We start from the raw sequence: 10,467 nt of genomic DNA on the forward strand, positions 1-10,467 counted from the left end.
CTGGAATCAATAAATGACTAGAAAACATGACCAGGTATTTCTTTGTTTGAAATCTACATTATCAGTACTTGTTCTTTCAGTAGTAATGCTAACAATATTGGAACATTCAATAAGGCCTTTTATTTTTGTTTCTTTGAACATGGCTATCAAGATCATTGTGTTTATTGATACATTTCTATATCAATTATGCTGACCTTGACCTTGAAACACAAACTCTATATCCATATTATTAATGGTGACCTTGACCTTGAAACACAAACTCCATTTCTATATTATTAATGTTGACTTACTGACCTTGACCTAATTGAAATACAATTTTTATTTCGATATTGTTAATTGCGACCTTGACCTACTTGAAACACAAATTTCTCTGAAGGCTTATCATAGTTATCTCATTTATTATTTCATAAAAAGACAAATTAAGATATTGGCAAAGTTAGTACAAAGGGACATTGATGGTGACATTGTCAAATAAATTTTACATGACACTGCAGCCAAAGCATATTTTATTCACTACAGCACCTATCAGCTCCAGTATCAGAAAGTGTCTGATGATTTGATACCATGGTGACAGGGGGACACTTTTATGTAAAATACGGTAGGTGACACCACCTGATCCCAGCCTAAAGTTGAAAAGTACAAAAACCTTCAGAGATGTTGGGGCAAATCTCAAAATGATGGATGGATGAGGGTTAAGGCCAAAATTTAATAAGCCAACACACATGTCAGAGTAGGTAGGCATGGGGGCATGTAAAAAACGATCCTGGAGTGCCGTCAGGCAGGAGATCAAAGAGGGCTCCCAATCTGGTACTACCACTGAGGTACACACCAGCAGGAGTAATACTCAGGCTGTTCTGTCGGCTTAATCCCAGGAAACCAGTCTTGTAGAAATCCTGGCATCACTTGGGCCAGGGGGTTGAGGATCAAGGCAGGGAGAGGGAGGAGGGGAAAGGGGTAAATAACAGCATGGATTTTAAAAGTTCTATTTTTCTAAAAGTTAAATATTTAGTAAGGATTTATAAAAAGTCAGTGTGGTTAACTACTGAGTTGGGAATGATCATATTTGACTGTAAGATATAAATAATTTTTTTACATCTAATTGCTACATAATCAAAGCTACCATATTCATCCTTGAAAGGGAACCATTATAAGCATAAACTTCAGTGCATGGATTTCTTTTGTGATGGTTTGTTTGTAAACCTTTTATATCACAAATGACAAGTACTTAAGTTTTAGTTGAGGGCTTATTTATGTATAGAAACGGAACAGTAATGCCTGAAAAGTTGATGAATTTGTCAGAGAACAAATTTTGTAGATTTTGTCTAACTTATCATTCTATGTAGATAAAACACTTGTCTGTTATCTTTACGAGATAAGGGCCTGTGTGTAGACATAAACAACAACACAACTTCTCTGATAAAAATGTGATATGAACATTAATTTTTGTTTGATCAACACAGGATAAAATACCACAAATTTATCAATCAGGTGGTCTAGATCACAATGGCCTCTTAAACAATGGAGCTCAAAATATGTCTCTTTTAGAGGAATACAGGACTTTACCTGATAAAAAATATATAATACATCCATGGATTATTGAACACTTCTCATTCAATTCTTCTGATGATGAAATAAGTATAAGGGCTCCAGTGGCCAAAAGTTATAGTGTTTTGACAAATGGCCACAAGCCCTCCACCTCGGAGTTTTTCAGTTTAAATTTCAAATGGGGCCAATACCTTTAATAGAATGTGAAACAGATCAAACAAACAAAAATACTTTAATAAACCGCCTTATTTTCGTGGCAACTTACGCTCCCATTGTCAAGCATAAAAACTTTTTGACAACTGCGAAATTTTCAAAATTTCATTGCACGCAAAAAACAAATTGGTTTCATTGTAAGCATACCATGAGGAGCAGTAGAGGGTGATGTTAGTATAGCCTGCCATCAGATCAGAGTTAAATACTGGTATAATTACAGACGAGATAAACACTAGAAACAGCCTCCCCATCTGTAGGCATCAACTTTTACGATCAGAAAAAAAATCTGGGCCTACATACATCTATCTCTCAGGCCCCGGACAAACCACTAGTGAAGATGTACGATCCCCTACACATGCTAGCTCTCAATCATACCGTAAAAAACACACTCCTCCGTAATGGTGTGTGATTGTGGGGCTATAAATAGAAACACATCCCACACCACATCCAGGAAATGACCAACAGCTGTCAAGGAACCAAAAAATTAGTTTTCCTAGCTTATATTAGAGGTCAATATTTGGTCAATATCTGTCAGAAATTCAAAGTTTCTTTTTACCTGCAGAGGACAATATTGTTGTTCTGAAGAAACCCCAAAATGTTGTTATACAGACTCTTAATGGTAGAAAACAAACCAAAACAGAAAAACATGATTTTAATGAATCTCTGGTGACCAACAAAATTGGTTGGTTATAGTTTGTATTACAGAAGTCTTACAGGAACCTTGATGGGGAAGGGAATGTTTTACATTACAACCAGGAATTTGTTGTAAGTGTCTCCATTATAAATGTGATATATTGTATACATCTTGACCTTGAATATCAAACCAAAGGACTTCAGCAAAAACTTTGTGGACTACTGTTGGAATCTTGCTGATGATGCTGCCACTAAAGACCAACTGAATCTGAAGAGAACTATTCAACTGAATTCTAAAACTAGACAATATTATCCCCCTTTGTTGTAAACATGTTATCAAACATATCCTTGTAGAAGAAAGATGGAAAACGAGCAATTTAATCAAGTCCTCAGAGAGGAACCAGCTAATATGGCTACTATTGTATAAGGTTTGCAGCCAACGCAATAAAAACATACAATTACTTCATAGCTATTGAATCAATACATATATGGTCAAACTTCATTTTGGGTATCCTATCACAAATATTCGATAATATGTCTAGTCGAATCTGCTTTAACAAAGTTAAGAAATCTGCCAAAAATCTATAGCTATTCATATAATCTAACAATGAATTTTGGCCTGACAACATCAACTATGTCTGAAAAAGGGAATAAAAATAACATAAAATTGCAACAAGACCTGGAAATCTAACATGCTCACATGGAATATTGCATGTGAGGTTGTTTCAGTATCAGGAATACGACCTGATGTAAATGACGCCTGGCTGCAGTGCATGGGTTTTGGCTTAAATGCCTCAAGGTCTTCTAGGATCAAAGGCATAACGAACAACTGTGTTAGTTTACTCAAAAAACATCATTATTGTTTATACATTTTGTATATATGTATCATATTTTCTATGTAATGTTGCCAAAATATCCATAATTTACCATGTGTGTGGTTGTTTCGCATTTTTTAACAAACGAGAGTAGTTGAACTTGCAGCACATGATACCTAAAGGCATACAGATGTAGTGCAAAGTGTGTGGATTTTGATACAGAAAAAATAAAATTCTCTTATTGTAAAACATTTTTGATGTATGCCTTATCAGCGATTGTGATTCGATACAATGCCTACAACAACCACAAAAGTCATACTCTATGGACACTTCTCAACTTTTTAAATTGTTCAAGCTTTTGAAATATTTAATTTTGCAGTGACATTAACGTACAACTGCAATTTCTACAAATGCAATTGTATATCAGAGTCAGATTGAATTTTTTCTTTTCCCTTTTTTGAGAACTGCAATTTTCTGAGTGCTTACCGTATTTGACCGCAAATAAGACCCCTCCCGCAAATAAGACCCCCCACCTATTTCGACACATTTTCAGACTTAGGGGGGATGTCTGCAAATAAGACCCCCACCTATTTTTCAGTTTACTGGATGATGGATTTGAGCAATGGAGTAATTAAACATATCACCAAAATGACTTTGTATCGGAACTTCTTTTTGTTTGTTTTATCGGCAAAGAAAAATCACGTAGTAAACAACTGCTTGTGTGCTTGTTTTTTTTTGTCATTTAATTCAAGTTAATTCACAAGTGATTTAATTTAATTATCAATAACTAAGAATTGTAGGCAGTGCTCATATTTAATTGGATTTTATTTTCAATAAAATACGCCGATATATGTTTCCATGAACACTTCATATCGGCATGGTCAACACGTTTTAGTGTTCGTACGGCTTGTCATTTTTTTACATGAATCGGCAAAGATATTCGTCATTGATACAGATCGTTTCTGCAGTCGTGGATTCTAGTTCAATACAATCATTACCTAAAACATCTACTTAACGCATTTACAGTTTCAAATATGTTTATTTGTGAACGTAACGTACCTGTAGTTCACGATCAGTTGGAGAAACCATGCTTTACGTTTCGGCCGCCATGTTTTGTTTACGCAGTCAGTATAATATGATTAGCCGCAAAGTTTCGTAATTTACTCTGGATACAAAAATACTCGCTACGATGTTTTTATGCAGTTAATACTTGGGACTAATATCTAAAATATTATCAAACTATCGTCGTATCAATAGCAATACCGATCAAATTCCCAAACACGACCCGATGTGAAAATGTGAAAGTATGGCTTCAACCCGGCGCCATTTTCCTACACATGTGTGTACGATGTTACAAACAACTGCATCAGTGCATGTCGGCACGTTGAAGTTAAATCACGATCGTTTGCTCATTTGGCTGAGACAAATGTACGTAAATTCTTCTGTTTATGAACGAATTTGATATGTAAACGTTTGCAGTGAATTATAAATGGACTACCTGAGTCTGAACGGCGATCAACCTTCCGATTCACGGCGATTGATTCACGTGTTTACTAAGACGGAGATGTAGTTTTGTGATCGTAAACAATAACCGAATTTGAATATTTCAAAATAACTACACGATTGATAAAACTTCTGGATTAAAATAATATTGCTTATGATGCGTTTAGTGTTTCTTCGTTTTGATTCAGTGGTGAATATCGAGACAGTTGCAAAAGTGTGTTGTAAAAACATAGTCCGTTTCCCTTTCAGACTTACAACTTAATTAACTGCCTTGGTATTGTTTATATTTTATTATGATTTAATTTTACTCATTATTATCAATACTTGAACATCTTGTTATTACTTATCTGTCATACGACTGTTACAACAATGACAAGACATTGAAAAATCCAAGATGGCGACCTCATATATCGATGTTATCAGGCAGGTTGTCCGCAAATAAGACCCCCCACCACTTTTGACCTTTATTTCTTCTCTGGGTGGGGGGTCTTATTTGCTGTGAAATTTTCTGAGTGCTTTAGATAATACCAATAGACAATGCATCATTTGATTTTTTCTCATCTTTTTGACTTTTTGTTTATATTTCAGAATGTGCTAGGTTTTAGTGAAAGAGAAAGCAAAAACTGCAAAATACTGGTTTAATGTTATTTTTTCTCTATATTGGCCTCAAAAAAAGAACCAAAGGCAATGCTTAACACTTTGAACCTCTTGGCCACGCTAATTTTTATGAATTTTTCTGAGAAAACGATGTTGCTTGTAAAAAGGCAATAACTTTATCATAGTGTATAGTATTCACATTTGATTCAACCGAAGACTAATTCTGATAACATTGTACGTTTCTGAAGAAATGTTGGAGTTTCTTATAACAGACACATATTTATTCCACGTCAGCATTTGTTGAGTCTTTTGTAGATAGAATTGTCTGTGAAATGACCCCTGGATAGTCTTCCAGACTACTGAATGGCTTTTCTCATTTCTGCCAAACACCATGGGGTCTGAAGGATGACCCTGACTCACCCCAAAACTTGAGAGGGGCAAGAGTCATGTCCATCATAATTAGTCTCCCCAACACAACTCTACCCCATCCCTTCACCCTGAGCGTCTGCCTGCGCCTTCAATCTTCTTGGTCCCCAAGTGTTTGCGAGTGTCTGTGTGTGTCTACTGAAGCTGTCTGTCAGATAATATTAGATGAACTCTAAACTGTTTTCTGGACATATGATAGGTGCAGCATGTCGACAGCTCCATAAAACCTTCTCTGGGGTTCAGAACTGTGTTACCATGCAACTTCTAAAAGCTCCCCAGGTCCACTCTACCATTACAAATGAAAGGCACCGAAGCATTTGCTGCTAAGTCTAGCTGTTATGGGGCGCCTAGCGAGACATATTGATCCACATGTTACAATGGCTAGTTAGATTTTAGACCAGAACTACATGCATCAGCTAAAAGCAGAGTGCTAAATCAGACCAGGCTTGTTAATAAGTTATATAATATCCCTCCAAGAAAATATTGAATCTTACGCATTCCTCACTCTTTCTTATTGAGATGGCAATTAGAACAAAACATTCAAATTCATTAGAAAATTGTATTTTGAATGTCCTGGTTTTAGCATCAGGCGAATGTCTCTGCATGGAAAGAGGAAATAAAGACTGGAAACAGATCAAACTAATGGAAATTATTCAAAGTATTCTACCAAGAAATCAATTTCGGTAATAAAATACATGCGGCCCAGTGCCTTATATCACTCTTTTCTTTGCTATATTGGGTTTCATCTTATAAAATCTATTCATCAAATGCAATGAGAACAGCGACTCACGGATTGTCTCGATTCCCATTGGTGAAATAAAACGTAAACTACAATTTCAATATCTGACTGACTTTGTTCAGATTAACTTTTATCAATAGAGCTTTCACAATGGATTGACAACAACAGAGAAAATTTGAAAGTAAAATATCTCTTCTGCTGCGATCCTGTTCATCTCCTATCAGCTGATATTGATACCGACTTCATAAGATCAAACTCCGATATTCCGTAGATGATATAGTTTGATAAAATAACATTAGAATATAGGGTCAGATATGTACATGTAAATGAAATTCAGGTTCTGTCCATTACATTCCTACTAAAGCTAAGGATTTAAAACTAAATGGAAATACAATTGAATTTAATATGCAAGCATTGTGGAAGATATCAAATCGCAGAGATAAATTTTCACAAATTTACGTATACCTTGATTGCAAGGTACGCGAAAATAAATCGCATTCAAAAGAAAGTTGTTTTACAGTACTTTATGACATATCATGTTATAGTCAATTAAGTCATTAGGTCTAGATTTCTTACACTAAAGAAAGTAAGCAGACAGATTAAGTCATTTACTTTTACTTAAGTTATAATTAGATAATGAATTAAGTTACTTCAGACTTTGACTTTGAAAATTGTGGGCAAGGTCAGTAATATCTATAAGTAATATATGCCAAATGGACATACGACAAATGAAATGGTGTTGATAGTAAATATGAATACCAGGCATCAAATGACATTAAATGTCTGTTAATGGATCAAATTTATAATAATAATGGTATCACATTGTAGTATGTCAGGTATGAATAGCATCAATAATTATTTATGCTCGATCTGAATGGCATCACATGTAACCCTTAGGCCACAGATCAATGGCATCAAATGACATTCATATAGTTCTCATCCTGAAAGCTGAATCAGCCAGGGCTATTATATGAACTTGTCATTCATATATGTATAGAGATATAAGTTATATATGTAACATATTCCACCCAATAACAACCCTCCATCCTTTCTACTTTTTTGAAGTCTCAATTTCACTTACCCTCAAATTAAATGCAGACAGAAAATATATAAAAACAGTCTAGTTTCTTTATTTGATTTCTTTTTAAAATTAATTTATATCTTATTTTGTGCATAAATTTTGTGGTGCTTAATGTAGTGGGTCGAATACGGTAATACTGATAATGAAATATAGGTTTTTATCATTTGTCATGTTATCAAAATATACTTCTCTTTTCATGTGGCAACTGTTTGTTCTATTTTTGATATTGATATTATTTATGAACTGCCTGAAAGTTAAATAGACCATAAAGTACTTAGCCAAACTCCTATCACACAAGTCCTGAAGATTTTTATTCCATGCCTATTGACACCGAAATGGTTATAGGCAATTGTCTTCCTTAGTTTAAATATTCAACATTGACATACACTTCTAACTGTGGCTCTGCCCATTACAGAGCCGAGTCGAGTCTGCTGTTAATATTGACTCAAACCCTGAGCAAATACTTCACTCCCGATTAAAGTTATGTGACGTGTGTCAACTACTCCACCTGTAAGTCTATGGCCGACTCAAGAAGCACAAAAGTGTCATAAAAGGGTGTAGAACGGTGATAGGACTAGATTGAAGGGTGATATAAGGTAGTAACAAATCATGTCTTAGGACACCATCAGGACCAATGGACATCAAACAGATAATTATAGAGCCAACAAACTCACACAAATACCACATTCCAATGGAACATTCACATTCTTCATAGTAGAATTAATTGTATAAGAAGCTTTGTTATCAAACTTGAAACAGTAATTGGTATATTATGTGATCCCTGCCATCTGTTGTGTAGATGGTATTTCTTAAAGTGCAAGTATAAAAACGTAAATGGTTTATAAGGCGAGATGGACTCATGAATATAGACATGGTAAAAACTTGTACATTTCTCAGAATACTCAGAATGATACAAATCACCAAATTTGGATTTGAACATAATGATCTTCCAAGATCTAATCTTGTCTTCTGAAAGGTCTTGACAAATCTTGATCCTAAAATGTGTTCCAAACATTTGAATAATCTTGTGTTCTAAATTGAACTTCCAAGCTACTAATCAACCTCTAACTAAAAGCTGTATACCAATTTTCATCGAAATCAGGCTTTTTCCAAATTTGACTCCTTAAGAGGCTACAGCAGCCATTTTGGACTTTTCAGGAATAATTCCAACCCGTAGCTATTGCTATCTATCAGGTACATTTATATTGCAATTTTATTGGTTTTTGAGGAAACCTCTGGAAACCAATTGTAGACAGAAGAATGTGAAGACAAACTGATGGATTCGATGATTACTACAGAAAAACCCGCCTTAGCAACATTAACCACCTCTGTATAAAGGTTTGGCGGTATAGAGATTCTGTGTCAGGTTTGGAATGAATCTTATTTTCATTAGAGTTTAACGTACGTCCTATTAACAGCCAGATCATGTAAGCTAGGAAGTGCCAAGTTTGTTGGTGGAGGAAAGCCGGAGTACCCAGAGAAAAACCACCGACCAGTGATTGAAGTACCTGGAAAATGCCCCACATGGGATTTAAAGCAATGACCCAGAGGTAGAGGGCTTGCAATTGTGGTAAAATAAAGTTACATTTTAACCACAGGGCAACAACAGCCCCTGGAATGAATCTCTGAAATACCATGAACACTTATATATATCAACAGTAACTCTGTATAAAGAGATGGTAAAACTTCCATTCTCACTCACCACAAAGTCGTCAACAGTAGATATATAGTAAGTATATATTGAATGAAGATAAACTGCCAGGTAATCCTTGTTATAGACCTACTAGTGTGTGTACACACCTTTGTAATTGACATACCTACCACATGGGGAGGTCACAGAGACAGGTAAAATCGGTCACCTTTTTAGCTAGGGCAGACATCTGGCATTGAGGGTGAAATACTCGATTTTATTTTCTTTTTAATTTCTGCTCAGTTTTTATCAGATTTATTTCACCAATTAGTATTACAGAACTGACATTAATTCCTCCTAGTATAACAGAAATGACATTAATTCCTCTATTGCGAAAAAAATCTTTTCAATACCTTAGTAATAACACAAATTAGTCATTTCAAAGGGGCTTTTTAGAAAGGGATAAAAACAGGCATTCTACTTGCAGGGAAATAATACAAAAAAAAAATTAAAAGCAACACAAAAGTGCTCTCAAGATCTGGTAATTAATCTCCTTTTGCGATGACTCAGAAATGCTGTTTTATGAAGACATTCATCATTTTGTAGCTTGGGCTTATTCATGAGACAGGATCTTGTCAATTATTGTGATATTTGTTTTAAAAATTAAAATTCTTTGTGTAAAACTCACAGTTTCTCCAAATTCTGCAGACCTTCAAATGCCCCAGACTCAATCAGACTTATCTGGTTGTTGCTTAAGTCCCTGAAAAAAATAAAAACATTCATTAGAACGTCTATGCATAATACATTTACATTATTTGTGAAATCAATAATAAGAATGATTGGAGATTTTTCTTAATCAATAGTTTAGGTCAATGACACGTTGGTTGAGATTTACTTGATTTTCTGAGTAAAATTGGTATTTTTTAATATAAATTTCATGCTTACATGGCATGGGCATGAATAAACAGATTCTTAACCTTCAATGATCAAATGACATGCTTTAACAGACATTGTGCCCCTCTATATTACAAATTATAGCGCTTGGCATTTGTTCAGTAACAGAGATAAAATACTGGATTATATGGATCAACTTTTGTTTCATTCAGAAATGGAAGGTCAGTGTGGATCAGAAGGGGAGATAACTAGCTTTATAACCATATTAACGATATTTGAATTATTAATATTACAGCCATATTATCCATTATGGAATTAATAAACAAAGTAGAAAATGAAATAAATTTTATTCATTTAGATAGTGTTAAGGATAGGACAGAAAATTCTTATG

General features: G+C 34.7%; 1 protein-coding gene across 2 annotated transcripts in view; it reads right to left on the reverse strand.

Annotated features, from left to right (window-relative positions):
- LOC138335049 (adhesion G protein-coupled receptor A3-like) overlaps window positions 1–10,141 on the reverse strand; it is a 55,379-nt gene extending 45,238 nt beyond the window's left edge. For both annotated transcript variants that reach the window (XR_011210226.1, XM_069283953.1), the window contains exon 1: window positions 9,871–10,141. Coding sequence is in view for 1 of the 2 variants with exons in the window: in XM_069283953.1 (XP_069140054.1) it covers window positions 9,871–9,965 (95 nt within the window). In the remaining variant the exon portion in view is untranslated. The remainder of the gene's footprint in view (window positions 1–9,870) is intronic.
- Window positions 10,142–10,467: the final 326 nt, after the last annotated feature.

The sequence above is a fragment of the Argopecten irradians genome, chromosome 11 (genome assembly GCF_041381155.1).
Source record: "Argopecten irradians isolate NY chromosome 11, Ai_NY, whole genome shotgun sequence".
NCBI classification, from domain to species: Eukaryota; Metazoa; Mollusca; class Bivalvia; order Pectinida; family Pectinidae; genus Argopecten; species Argopecten irradians.